The 15,232-nt window shown below is 47.9% G+C and overlaps 1 protein-coding gene across 1 annotated transcript; it reads left to right on the top strand.

Annotated features, from left to right (window-relative positions):
* The first annotated feature begins 1,543 nt into the window (after positions 1-1,543).
* Positions 1,544-13,713, top strand: MTNR1B (melatonin receptor 1B). Its single transcript, XM_069470477.1, is given in 3 exon segments — positions 1,544-1,766; positions 12,874-13,669; positions 13,671-13,713. Coding segments are annotated over 3 exon segments (1,062 nt in total).
* Positions 13,714-15,232: the final 1,519 nt, after the last annotated feature.

The raw sequence follows: 15,232 nt of genomic DNA, 5'->3' as shown, positions 1-15,232 counted from the left end.
CCTTCTTTTTATTTTTCTCTAGGTAAAAGAGAGAGTAATTTACATAAAAATAACATACATAAAAATAACATCCCAGAAATTATATAGTGCTTGTTTCTCAATCCCTACTTTCATAGGCAACCACTTTTCTGATTTCTAGCACCATAATTTTTCCTGACTTTGAACTTCATATAATTGGAATCACAGAATATGTACTCTTTGGTATCTGGCTTCTTTTGTTCAATATACCATTTTTGAGATTAATCCATGCTGCTGTGTATCTCAGTAGTTTTTATTGCTGAGCAGTATTCCATTGCATGGACGTACCACACCTTGTTTATCCATTCTTCTGTGGCTGGAGATTTGGGTTGTTTCCACATTTGGGCTGCTATATATAAGGCTGCTCTGGACATTCTTGCACAAATCTTTTTGTAGAGATATACTTGCATTTTAATTTGGAATTTCTGGTCATAGGATAGGTATACGTTTAACTTTATGAGGAACTAACAAACAGTTCTTCAAAGTGGCTGTATAGTTTTGTGTTCTCATAAAAGCATTGTAGGAGAGTTCCAATTGCTTCACATCCTCCACAAATTTATGATTATCAGTCATGTTGATTTTAGTGACTCTAGTGGTTGTGAAAAGAGTGTAGGGTAGTACTTGGCATAAAATTAGCCCCCTAAAGAGGTTAGTTACTATTAGTCATCAGAACAAGCACTCCAATGCTTTAAATAAAGGGCACCGGAGTTCCTTCTTTCCTGTAATTATGCCTCACTCTTGTTCTTGTCCTAACCCTTCCAAAAACTACATTATAATAAACTCTGGTATTGGTCATACACCTATTTAAGTATTATGTTTAAATAGATGTTCGCAAATCTATAAAAGTATTGACTTTATAAAGGGGACCCAGCAGAGACATCACCAATACCTCCCTCAATACAAGGAAGTACACAATAAACAGCTGCAAGCTGGCCTTTTTCTGCGGCTTCCTAGGGTTTAACACTCTACCCTACTTTGTCCTGGGATCCGTCCTCACATCCAAGGAGTTACATTTTCTTCGGAGCTACTCAGCCCAATGGGGACCTCAAACCTTGCCTTTCTGACAACAGATGGACAGGTCCCAATCACCAGCCCCTTCTCCAGTCCTCAAACCTGGGTGTCCCTACCTAGGCACAGCTTCTCCAGGGACGCTGCAGAGGAAATAAAGGTCTTGGTGTGTCTGTGGCTCCGCGACAGACGCCAGACATGCTCCTCGGCCTGAGGTAGGTCAGACACGTGTTGGGCTCCAGGTGGCAGCGCCAGCAGCTGTTTCTGAGCGCACCACCCAGAGACGCACTCCTTTGTGGAGGGACAGCACCTCAAGCCTTTCTCTCCTTCCTATGTTTTTTCCCACTCCCTGCCCAACGCTTAATTATTATCCCCTCAAGGCCCCTCCCCACTGGCCTCTTCCCTCGCCCACTCGGGCTGGGCAGGGAAGCGGGCGGCGGGAGCGCGGGGCTGCACTGCGCGCCCTGCTGCTGTCGTGGTGGCGGGGTGGCCAGCGCGCCGCGCGGGAGCGTCCGCGATGCCGGGGAACGGCTCCTTTGCCAACTGCTGCGAGGCCGGCTGGCGGGCAGTGCGCCCGGGCTCGTTGGGGGCGGGCGGCGTGCGGGCCTCCGGGACCCCCAGACCTCCCTGGGTGGCTCCCGCGCTATCCACCGTGCTCGTCGTCACTACCGCCGTGGACATCGTGGGCAACCTCCTGGTCATCCTCTTCGTGTTCAGGAACCCCAAGCTCCGGAACGCAGGTGAGCGCCACGCCAGGAGCTGGGGTCAGCCCTTCCCTGCCGTCTGCTCTTGGCCCTGACCCTGCAGTCCCTCTGCTCTCGGACCGGATCCCGCAATCCGCGGCCTTTCTCCTCCTCAGTGCCAGATACCCCTTTCCCTTCACTCTAACCTCGTCCCTAAGTTTGGTTCTGCGCTCAGAAGTTAGCGTGGGTTCCGCATCCCGGACGTGCGGCTGCCTGGGACGCACTTGGCACAGCGGGAATTGCGCAACGACTTTCTTGCACACTTTTTTGGCAGGGCGCCGGCGCTGTGGGAACCCACGCGGTGGGACACCTTCGCTACTTACCCATGGCGCTCCAATTTGTGCCACTGCAGGTGGTGCCCACATTTGGCTACAGAAATCTCCCTTTGACACCTTCCTTCCTCCCCTGCCAAACACTGTGGCTTCCCATAGTAGGTGCTTAGAAAATACTTGCCAAAAGAATGAGTGAATTAATGGAAGCATTGCCGTGGGCTTTGTGTCAACAACTTACCTCCAGGTCACCTAAAGATTCCATTCCAGCTGAGAGAGTGCAAACGCAGGAATTACAGGCTCTGCTGGGACTGAACTGAATTGCTTTGAGTTACCCTAGACTTTGGAGAAGACAGGGGATTCATTAGATCAACTTTGAAACTTGAAACAAAGATTTGGGTAAAGCGTGTAGCAATTCTGAAAATATTTTCCCCCTTTCAATCCACTCTCATTTCAATATTCGCATACTCAGGTCCTCAAGGGAAAAAAACAGAGGGAGAGAATATCTGAACTCCAGCCCTGCCAGGTCATTGGGTGTGCTGATCATTTCAACTTGGGAAGCAGCTCAGTGACCTGCTCGTTAATTTTTTGCAGTTTCCAAAGATGGGCCTGGGAAAGGGAGCGAGGAAGGGGGTACTTAAATATTAGAGTGAATTAAAATGGAAAAATAGCAGCAGAAGACCAATTGTATAGCTTAAAAATGCTTTTCTAAGGAGGCAGACCATTCAGAAAGGCTATTGTTAGTAAATGGTTATGTATATTTTGTATAGCCCTGTGACTCAAGGATTTTTATCTAAAAAGCAAACCAAAAAATCAAACTGAGATTCCAGCCATCATGTAACACGATTAAGATGTTTCTAACTCAGTCATTTCAGTAGTGGTGGCTAATATTATCTGGGATACATTTTTCAAGATATTATTGTGTTCTTTGAAGAAAAGTTTATATGTTAGGCAAGAGCAGTTTATGATTAGAAAACTGTATGTAATATTTTTGATCATCTTGTCCCTTTGCAGCAGCCAAAAACATTCATTTCCTGCACAGGGAGGCAGATAAGAGATAGCTCTGGCTCTCTCCTCTGTGGGAGGGGTGGGCCCTCCAGGTTCTGACATTGGCCCCTTCTGTCCCTGACTTATGGGTGTGGAGACAAGGTCTGGCAGACTGTGCCTTCCTGCTTAGTAACTTGGGTTGCCTATCGTGAGAAATGTGGTTGACAGAAGTGAAGGCTGCTTCCTTTTGCCCAAGGGAGAAAAGCATCCTGTCCCCCATCCTATGAGGGCTGGCCTCTTCTGCACTCCTGGCAGGGCCCACAGAAAACTTACTGACTTGAGAGTGTGGTCAGGGAAGGGAAGGAGCATGTTAAATTGCTGGCATAATCTCTGTTCTATCTTTCCTACCTCCTGATGGGTCTGCTACATCCCAGCTCCAGAAAAAAAAATTGTAACACTATCTAAATGAGATCAATTCCCCCCACATTGGCGGCTGCCGCAGTCTTGCAATTTAACCAGTTTTTATATGACCATTGGCTTTACTGGTGATAGTCATGAAAAATTGTAATAGTGACTTAAACTAAATAACCTTGGCAGAGTGCGATTTCTGAAGATGCTTAAAAACCTAGAGCACTTTGAATAGTTAGTAACCATTAAGAGTAGACTTTTAAGCAGACCTCTTACCAAAGAGTTTGGGCTTACTTTAAGAAACACTTATATCAGACCTTTTTGTACTTAAGTCTGGCTCCTCAATCCATCAATATTAAGAAATTAGGACTGTGACAATGAGGATACATATATATCCAATAACCAAGATACATAGCCCACACTTAGGCCACAGCACCAGTATCCTTTACTTGACCATCACAAACCCAGTTCCTCCGTGGGGCAGATCCTTGCTATTCCTAACAGTGATGTTCCTGATGGCAGGGTAAGTGGTTAGATTAATTGTCCTTTGTTTCAGGGCTACCCTGTCTGCAGCTTCTGTGGCTGCATGTGGTGGGTTGACTCTTTCAGAGATGGCACTAGAGAAAGGCAGGCTGGGAAGCATGGAAGGATGCTGGGAGGTAGGTTCAAGGCACTGACCCAACTTAGAAGGTAAGGCTGGTTGTTTTTCACTCTTTGCTGTATTCTCAGAGCCTTGCACAGCACACGGCACTGGGTTGGCACTTCACACTTGTTAGAGCGTGCTTCCCGGGGACTTGCCACACTTTAGACTCTTCTGAGAGCAGTGGAGGCCTTTCCCTTGTGCCCACCACTGCTGTCCTAACCTTGGATCTAGGCCCCACTAATATTTATCCCCTGTGTTTTTGAGCTTTTACTCTCCTTCCGGAATCTTCTTCCATCAGGTTTCTTCTGTTTTTTCAACCCCTGTCTCTTTCCCTTCAGCCTACACACACACACACACACACACACACACACATGCACACACACACACACATGCACACACCCCATACACAAAGTCTCCTGTTTTAAAAGAACAAAAAGAATCTTTCCTTGATTTGATGCCCCCCAATGTCATCGCTACTTCCCTCCCTCCCTTCTCAGCCAGTGTAATGTGCAGTTTTCATCCACTGACTCTGCCTCATTGCTTCCCACCCCTCCTCAGCCCCCGGGGTCTGGCCTCTTTGGCAGTGCCCCCTTGTGCTGCCCGTGATGCTGAGGGCTCCTTGGGACCTTTCACTTCTTGGCTTTCCTGATGCTAGTGTTTGGACCTCCTTCCTCTCATCAACTCCCAGATACCCAAGCCCTGGGAGTCACTTCTGGTTCCTCCTACCCCACCCCCACATTCCACAAGTCCCAGGGATTGCCTCGCAGTATTTCTCACTCCCCCATTTCTGCCCTTCCTACTTGTACTGCCCCAGTCTACATCTTCATCATGTCTTGAGCAGACTCTGTAGTGTCCAGAGAGCTTTCCCTGCTCCCTCACTGCCACCACTGTCAAGAGTCAGTTCCACCTTCAGTGATAATCCCCCATCTCTAGAACAGAGTCTGACTCCAGGGCGCAGCAACCCCCATCACTCGTAGCCTCGTCTCCCTGGTGCCAAAGCGAGCTGCTATCACTTCCCGCACAGCCAGGCTCTCTGGTGTGCTCTCAGCCTCTTCTGCCCAGGCGGTATCTGCTCCTCCTTCAACCCCCTCCCCCAGCTCCCCTGCAGGGTCCTCAGTGTTTGTTACTAGTACCCTGATGGTGCAGCATAGCCAGAGTCTCCCTCCTCAGGTCCACAACACCTTGAGCCCTCCCCCTGCACAGCTCCCCTCACTGTCCTGTGGTGACTTGTGTCTCCCTGCTGGCTGTGAACCTGGTGAGAGCAGAAAGTTCTATTCCAGGTCTGTCCACACAGGCACACAGTAGGAACTGAATTCGCCTCTGTTGAAACAAATTGAAAGTGGACAAGACACTAGGAAAGCAGTGGGAGAGAAGGAATCAATTTTGCTTCCCGAGCTGGGGTAGGCCTCGGTTCAGTACACAGCACTGCTTAGGTAATCAGTACGGTTTTCATGAAACCTAGTGGCTTAGAGCACTAACAGCTCAAAGGACACCTCACTTTTGTGCTCAAAAGCCGATGACTGGCATCTTCTGCAGAAGGCGTGCTTGTTCTCAGATTGCTCCTGAGTGGCTAGAGTTGCTCAGCAGGTTCCAGCCGTGCCACATTTGTGTCCAGTGACTGCCCCCTTTCTGGTCTGGCCTGAGGTTTCCACCTTTAAGCTGCCTATAAAATGTGGCCTCCTGCATTACCTACACTGTCCAGACAGCCCCCATCCAAGAGAGCTGAGAGAACTGTGTCATTACTGTGACATCCAGGTCATCTCCATTAGCAGAGAGGCGTGTCAGTGATTCCTGGCTCCATAGGCACGGCTGCCCTAACTTTCCAAGTACCAGGAGCTGTGGTCTGACAATGGATTTTCGTGCTACAACTCTGTTAAAGAGATGTTAGTGAATGCACATATTGCCATTTCTGTGGTGTTTTGATGATTTGTTATGCAGAAAGACATGAAATATTTGATATTGGGATTGCCCAGGAAAACATGGAAGGTTTGCCTGCTGAATACACAGGTCGTTGCCAGGGTCCACTCTGTCCATACCAGCAAAGCTGCCACTCACTCCTCCAGACCCCCAGTGGTGCTTAGAGGCTGCTCCATCTCTCATCTAGCTGGAGTAGCTGCCTGGGAGGTTCCTGATGGGAATATTCTGCCTGTGGGGGTGTTTTGCACCCCCAGTTAGATTAGAGAAGAGCCTGCACTGTGGCCCCTTTTTCTCACCTCTTCTCTTCCCACTTGTTGATGGAAACAGTGAATGATGTGCGAATAAGCAGGAATGGTCCTGGGCAAAGGCTCTTTGGAAGGTCTGGAGGGAAATGTTTAATAGACCCATAGTCCCTGCCCTCCAGGAGCTACAGGGTGAGGTGGAGCCCACTCTAGCCAGGCTTCATCCTCCCACCGACCACTTGGTATTGGGTGTCTGTTGACCCGCTGTGCGTGCAGGGTTTGGAGTGCTTGTTATCAGCCCAAGACCAAACTGGGTGACCTTCGACTCCTTCCCTAATCTTTCCTAAGCTTTCCAACTTCACACTTCCGCGGCACCTACCTCACTATCTCTTCACTGAACAAAAATGAACGCTTTTTACATCCCATTATTATGTCTATAGCTGAATAATCAGGAAAGCTCATAATCCTGTTTAATTCCTCCCATGTAAGTCTCAATAGCCCAGGGGTGTAAAGACCATGTTTGGCTGTCTTTATTTCCAGAAAGCTGGATTCTGTATTTGGATACGATATTCCACAACACTCGGAAGATACTGAATGCCGATATTAGGTCTTAAAATTTAGAATACTTATTGCTAGGGGAGTAAAAGTTAGGGAGTTGGGAAGTAAAGCCGAGTTTTTAGGGCATCTAGAAGCAATGTCCTACCTTCTTCATTGTCTGCATCTCCCCGTAAGTCTCTCATCTTATCTCACAGTAATCCTAGTCTCCAACAGTGTGAGCCTCTTGTTCTTTCAATGCAAGTAATAACAATATAAAACAGTAATACATGATAGCTAACATTACTAAGTGCTTACCAGGTGCCAGGTGCAGGTCTCTCTCATTTAAGAGAGAGAAAGAGAGAAATAAAAAAAAAAAAAGAAAGAAAGAAACTTCCACAGTCTCCTCTCAAAGGGATATCCCTTTCCAAGTACCGCTCCATCTGTCTCCTTCTCTTGAAGGCGGAGCTGACTGAGAGCACCTGCAGGGCACAACTTCATCCTCCAACACTCACTGCTAATGTCACTGCCGACCTCCTAACTGCCAAGTTCAGTGGGCACTTTTCTGTCCTCTCTTACTTTTGTGGATGACTGAGAAACTCCCTACACCCTTGCCCTTAAACTTGAAGTTTCTTTTTCCTGGTTTCCTCCTTCTCCTCTCGTTCTTTCTCCATCTTTTTATGTTGTGGTTACGAGCAATTCACATAATCTGGGTGTCTTTACCCACATTACATATAAAATAGAAATCATGATATCAACCTTAAAGGATTCTTGTGAAAAACAATTGAGTCAATTCATGTAAACGCATATTATCAACTTTAAGGTGCTATACCAATTGTTGTTTTGTTGTTATTAAGTGTGATCAGAGTAATAAAACGCTACCCATAGGTTTCTAAGTGATCTCTTTTGATGGTTATGGGAGAATGTTTTGTAATAGCATCTCAGTCTTTTTTTAAATTGATGCTTCTTATGCTCTTAAGTATATTTTCTTCTTTTAAGTGGTTGAAATAGTCCCTATCATACTTTTGTGTATGCTATTAGTTTGCTTAGCAATTCTTTTCTTTTTAATTAGACCAAAGTTAGATTTCACCTTAACCCATGTAGAGAACCCACTCATGTAGGGTTTTCATAAATATGTGACTTTGGAAGAAAACAATCTCTCCCCTCAAGGGGTTGGAAATCTAATTTTAGGAGCTTACATTAAGAGCTTTATTTTAGTATTTGTAAGGAAATCAAGTTTTTAATAAATTATCTGTTCAGTTATTTCAAATGCCTATCCCCAGAATGTGACTAATAAGAATATCTCACATTCATTCGGCAATTGCTATTATTTCTTATGACCTTTCCCATACAAGTTCCCATTTGAGGTGAACAGCCATTCTGGGATGGGGCAGTTCTGTTGCAAGGGCCTGAGTGATTTCGTCTGGCCCCTTGGTGAACTGTCCTGCCTGAGTGGCCTCATCCCCTGCCACTGTCCCCAGCCCCAGGCTGACTTAGGAACTCCCCACTGTTTCTACCTTGTTCTGGCCTTTTTCACGTCTCTCACCACAGTGAACAGCTCCCATTTCTCTCTCCGTTTCCCCAACACTGTGGGCATCTCAGTGGCAGGACTATGTCTTTCATCTGTCTCTGTGCCCTCCCTGAGTGCAGTAGGTGCTCAATAAATACATTACACATTTAAACAGATAGAAGGATGGAAGAAGACCTCAAGACACAGGAAGCTTAAACTCGTTAGAAATAGTAGATTATTTTATTGACTTCTCTAACATTATTCTCATCACATCTTGTTTTTATTTGTTTAATTGTCTCCTGTACGAATCCATGAGCTTTGAGCTTTGTAAGGGGAAACAGCATGTCTATCTGGCTCATGGCACTTTCCTAAGTCCCTGGCATAGTTAGAGAGTACCCAGTACATAATCAGAATATTTGTCTAGTAAATGATTCAATGATTATCTATTTCCGTCTTGCCTTTTAGCTCAATGACCAGACACAATTTAAATCCAACCAAATTTTTCTTCTGAGCATGGAGGGTGAACATGAAGAGGGAGCTTTACCTGCCAGAATTCTCCTATCTGATGGAGATGAGCTAGCTCAGCACTATCTGGCTCTCTTTCCTGGATCTCATTAAGAAATAGATTTTCCAGAAAGGAGAGAGGAGGAGAGAGGGAGGGGGTTTTGATGGTCGTGTGTGCAAAGGGATGTGCTTTGCGTATGAATCCTGGAAGGAGATTCCGTATTAGTGAACAAAGCCCCGTTGTCGAAGCCTCTCTCCACACTTGTACCCTGTCTGCTGGAGGCAGATGGGAATGAGTCACGCCAGGACTTGCAATATGAATATTCATCAGAAGCCTGTGCACAATGCCGTGTGCATGCCGACTGACTTCTCACCTGTCTGGGGAAGAGATGGATGGAGGGCTGCTTCTCCCTTTGACTATCCAGAGAAGACATGGCTTCTTATAAACGGGAGGCAAAACAAGAGTTTTAGTCACCTAATTTGGAATCCTGCCGAGAAATCCCGGCGACAGTAGGATGTCTGCGCAGATGAATCTACAGCAGGAACTCGTTGATTTTAGCCTTTTAGAAACAACCAGAGTAATCGGGGAGAGTAATTGAATCACTTTCCGCGTGGAGTTGAATGTGTTCTTCTCACCATTTACAAGCTGTTTGCCAGCCTCCGGGGCGTCATTAGGGGATGGGCCACATGAACACGGCAGAGCTTGACTCGGCTTTCCCAGGAAACAGCTGGCAGAGCTGGCGCCGGCTCCCAGGGGCTCTTGACTTTCTCTGCTGTGCTCGCCAGTGCCAAGCGCTTGTGTGCTGCTCAGCCCGCAGCCCCGGGGGCCCTGAGGGGACCCATCTTCCTGTGTTGGGAAGAAGTGACTTTCTCCACAGAAACAACACCCCTGTGAGTGTGGTGGGGAGTGAGTGGGAGGCAGGGCTCCAAAAGAAAGGGAGGGAACCGGTGAGGGAATAGTCATTAGAAAGATGTTCAGGAACTCGCCCAAATTCACACCGCCAAAAAGTGGCAGAACTGAGATTATCCCAGATTGCTCTAACCTCCAGCACCACCTCCAAACTTCAAAAAGACACTTAAAATTCTTGGAAAAAAACAAGGGCTCCAGAGTCCGTGAAGCCAAGAAGTTTGAGAGAGGAAGTCCCTGGTGCTCTTGGGCCCAAGGGAGGTCTGAGTAGGTGCGTCGGAGACCGAAGTCTGGCTGTGGAGACAGCCAACAGGCTGGGAATTACACGGAAAGGCACGAGACTCCCCAGACCCGCCCCCAGGCGGGTCCTCGGATGTGCATTTTTTGCCTTGCAGTACCAACAAGAAAGAAGATGGGGGGGGTTTAGCCCAGAAAGTGAATGAATCCTGAAAACAGAGTAGGAAGGAATCTGGCAGATCAGCCTGAATCCTTTCTCCTTTATCGCCCAAGCCCTGCTGGAGGGCAAGCCCAGTAGAAAGTGCAAGTGTGGAGTGTGATTCACCTGAAGGTCTGACTCAGGTGAACTCCCAGCTCTGAACCTCCCTTTCCCCGTGTTCCTTGGAATCTAGCCCATAGCCTGGCCTCTCCGATTGCTGTGCCTTTGGGACACTTTCCATCTCCCTGACCTCCTGGACCCCTGAGGCAGTCACATCAGCCTCTGTGGCACTGGGATGGACACATGGTGGCAGTGGAGTGTCTGTGCCAACTTGGGAGTTCCTCCTGCAAGCCCATTCTACCTGCCCTCTGCATCCAGTTGCCCCAAAGCTGGCAGCTTGCACTTCACCATGTGGCAAGAGGCCGGAGGACTCGAAAGACCATGCCCAGTGCATGCTGTGTGGCTGAGGGCTCCTGCTGGAGGGAGTCTGTGACCTTTTGAGCATACAGCAGGTGCTCAAAAAGTACAGTGCTTGATAAATGAAACGAATGGCATTAAGGATGGACCTGCTCATGCTCTGCGCTTTGTGTTGCCCAAACTTGTGGGTTCTTGGTGCTTTACTTGTGAGTCAGTGTTGGTTTTAGAATGCAAACACTTGAGGTTGCTCTGGAGTCTTTGGAGCCCTTGTTTCCTCCCTGAGACTGTGGCTCAGAACACACCTGAAGCATATTCACCGATGGCTGTGTGGATTCCTGAGGCTCTCTCTGGCTGGCTGAGCTTGGTGATACTGAAGAAGGCTCCAGTCAGAGGACAGAGGCAGTCCAGGGTGCCCGTTAATGTGCGCGCAAAGGGAGGAGGCTGTGAGCTGGGGAGTGCCGCCAACAGCCCCGCCCAGTCCTCAGGGCTGGGACTCGTACCGCCTCTGTCAACATGACCACAAGGCTCCGAGAGGACGCTCCTACAAAGCACAAAGGGGAATACCAGAAACACATGGTTCCCACTCTCAACACCTTTCTTTTAGTCCAGCTGCAAAATACAGTTCCCCTTTAGAAGAACAACTTAAAGACACTTAGAAATAGCCTAATAACTGGCAAGACAAGATGCAAAAGGAGACTGTCAGAGAGCTGTGTGGTGGTGAGTGGGAGTTTGGGGCGGGGAAGGTGTTCGTAATGATGGGTCCACATGCCTGACTTTTAGACTCTCCTCCAAAATCCTTGCTGCAGCCTAAAGGATGCAAAGCCCTTCCGCATTTGTGCCTGTTACGGAAACAGTTCTCGTTTGTGAGCATCCGTCATGTCCCTGAGCACTTTGCATCATTATTTAGTTCTCACAGCTAAGCTATAAGGTGGATATCATTATCCCCAGCTTAAAAATGAGAAAAACAAGCCTCTGATAACCTAAGTAACTTGCCCTGGTCACATAGCCAGTGAGTAGCAGAGATGCAATTTGAGTTCTCAGCTCTGTGTCTCTACAACCACTTCATTTCCACTCACAATGCCAAAAGTAACTCAGTGAAAGGTAGGACTTTTTTTTATTTGTGCAAATTTATGGGGCACATGAGAACTTTCATTACATGTATATTATGCATAGCGATCAAGTCAGAGTATTCAGGGTGTCCATCACCCGAGTACAATACGTTTCTGTTGCGTATAGTCATCCTACTTGTGCTGTCAAACCTTGACCTTATTCTTTCTATCTTACTGTATATTTGTACCCTTTAACCCACTTCTCATCATCCTCTCCCCTCCCCCTGCTCACTTTCCCAGTCTCTGTTTTCTATCTTTCCACCCTCTACCCCCACGTGTTCAAATTTTTTAGCTCCCACATGTATATGAGAACATGCAATGTTTGTCTTCTCGTGCCTGGTTTATTTCACTTAAGATAATCACCTCCAGTTCCATCCATGTTGCTGCAAATGACATGATTTCATTCTTTTATATGGCAGCATAGTATTCCATTGTGTGTATGTGCCACATTTTCTTTATCCACTCATCTGTTGATGAACACTTAGGTTGATTGCTCATCTTTGCTCTTGTGAACAGTGCTGCAATAACCATGGGAGTGGAGGTATCTCTTTGATATACTGTTTTCTTTTCCTTTGGGTAGATACTCTGTAGTGGGATTGCAGGATTGGATTGGTAATTCTGTTTTTAGTTTTTGGAGAAATCTCCATATTGTTTCCCATAGTGGCTGTACTCGTTTACATTCCCACCAACAGTATATAAGAGGTCCCTTTTTCTGCATCCTTGCTAACATCTGTTATTTTTTTTTTTTTTTGTCTTTTTAATAACAACCATTCTGACTGGGGTAAGATAATATCTCATGGTAGTTTTGATTTGCATTTCTCTGATTATTAGTGATATTGGGCATTTTTTCATATACCTGTTGGCCATTTGTGTATCTTCTTTTGAGAAATATCTATTCACATTCTTTGCCCACTTTTTCATGAGATTATTTTCATTTCTTTCAAGAAATGTTTTGATTTCTGTCTTAATTTCTTCCTTGAATCAACAGTCATTCAGGAGCATGTTGTTTAATTTCTATGTGTTTGTAGTAATCAGAGCCCCTCCTGGTGTTGATTTCTGGTTTTATTCCATGTGGTCTGAGAAGATACTTGATATGATTTTTGATCTTTAAAAACTGTGTTGAGACTGGTTTTGTGGCCCCACATATGGTCAGAGAGGATGTTTTATGACATAGAAATCGCGAGATCTCCCTCTGACTCTTGCTCCTATTTTCTGCTTCAGGTAATTTGTTGGTGGTGAGCCTGGCGTTGGCTGACCTGGTGGTGGCCTTGTACCCCTACCCGCTGATCCTTGTGGCCATCTTCTGTGACGGCTGGGCCCTGGGGGAGGCGCACTGCAAGGCCAGCGCCTTTGTGATGGGCCTGAGCGTCATCGGCTCCGTCTTCAACATCACTGCCATCGCCATCAACCGCTATTGCTACATCTGGCACAGCGTGGCCTACCACTGCATCTACCGGCCCTGGCACACCCCCCTGCATATCTGCCTGGTCTGGATCCTCACCGTGGTGGCCTTGCTGCCCAAATTCTTCCTGGGGTCCCTGGAGTACGACCCACGCATCTACTCCTGCACCTTCATCCAGACGGCCAGTGTGCAGTACACGGCGGCCGTGGTGGCCATCCACTTCTTCCTCCCCATCGCCGTCGTGTCCTTCTGCTACCTGCGCATCTGGGTGCTGGTGCTCCTGGCCCGCAGGAAGGCCAAGTCGGAGAGCAGGCTGTGCCTGCGGCCCAGCACCTTGCGGAGCTTTCTAACCATGTTCGTGGTGTTTGTGATCTTTGCCGTCTGCTGGGCCCCACTCAACTGCATCGGCCTCGCCGTGGCCATCAACCCAGAAGAAATGGCTCCCCAGGTCCCTGAGGGGCTATTTGTCACCAGCTATGCACTGGCTTATTTCAACAGCTGCCTCAATGCCATCATCTACGGGCTTCTGAACAAGAACTTCCGCAGGGAGTACAAGAGGATCCTCTTGGCCCTCTGGAACCCACGGCGCTGCTTTCAGGATGCTTCCAAGGACAGCCAAGGGCCCACAGAGCCCAGCCCCACCTGTTGTTAGCACCTAGTACTCGGTCCAGGCTGATGCTCTCTAGCCGGGATCTGAGGCACACCAGCTGTGCGACAAACTCATGGAATGGGAGTGAACCTGCCGTAAGGGTGACGTCAGGAAGCCTGCTGGGCCGTGCCATCCTGTGGGCATCCACAGCCTATGGCTGAGGGAACTTCATGCTGGGACAAGCAGCCCTTCAACGCCCTGGCTCGTCAGTCAATGCCCACAGGCAGCGGACCTGGCAGACACTCTCAGGAGTGTGTTGGGGGCCTGGTGCACACAGGACCAAGGAAGGAACAGAATGAGAAAGGCCTGGGGCAGAAGAGGCCAACTCCTTCCCAGGTGCTGGCCATCATCCTCCTGCTTTGGCCTCCTCACTGCTTTCTCCACTTCCCCAAGGGGTGGCAGGAGTGGATCTCTCCTGTCAACAAGGACTGAAGAGCAAGGTCTGTGGGACTGGAAGGTGGGTGATTCTGCAGGGGCCTTGGAGTGGGGCAGTGCCTTTCAGAGGGCAAGCATTCCATTCTTTCCCCACTGATCTGCCCTACACACACACACACACACACACACATGCACACACATGCATCATATCACAGACATGCCACACCACACACACACCAAACCACACACTGCACACATGCATGCTCACATGCACCAGACCACAGACAAGCCACACTACATACACACCAAACCATATAATGCATACACACACCATACTACACACACACCCCAAACCACACACTGCACACACACACACACACACTCACATGCACCAGACCACAGACAAGCCACGCTACATACACCCCAAACCACATAATGCATACACACACCATACTACACACATACACCCCAAACCACACACTGCACACACACACACACACTCACATGCACCAGACCACAGACAAGCCACGCTACATACACCCCAAACCACATAATGCATACACACACCATACTAAACACACGCCCCAAACCACACACTGCACACATGCACACTCACATGCACCAGACCACAGACATGCCACACTATACACACACCAAATCACACACTGCACACATGCATACATGCATCACACCACAGACACACCACTTTACACACATACCAAACCACACACTGTATACATGTGTGTTCATATGCACCAGACCACAGACACACCACACTACACACACCAAACCACACACTGCACACATGCACGGTCATGTGCATCACACCACAGATGTGCCACATGACACACACACCAAACCACAGACTGCATGCACACTCCACAAAACAACATACTACAGATAGCACATACACACCACACCACACTATACACACACACCAGACTACAAGCATGCTACACACATACCACCTATACTGTACACACATAGTATGAACACATTATATATGCACACACACATTACACACTCAAAGCTACCACATCACAGACACACTACACACATACGCACACATATACACACACACACTCCTCAGGCATCTGGACCACGAAGTCTGCTTGACTTCCTTTCCTGGTTCTGTCACGTTTAAGTTGTGTGAC

The sequence above is a fragment of the Eulemur rufifrons genome, chromosome 6 (genome assembly GCF_041146395.1).
Source record: "Eulemur rufifrons isolate Redbay chromosome 6, OSU_ERuf_1, whole genome shotgun sequence".
In the NCBI taxonomy this organism is placed as follows: Eukaryota; Metazoa; Chordata; class Mammalia; order Primates; family Lemuridae; genus Eulemur; species Eulemur rufifrons.
The sequence above is the reverse complement of the archived record's forward strand: the minus strand, read 5'-3'. Positions and strand labels throughout refer to the sequence as shown.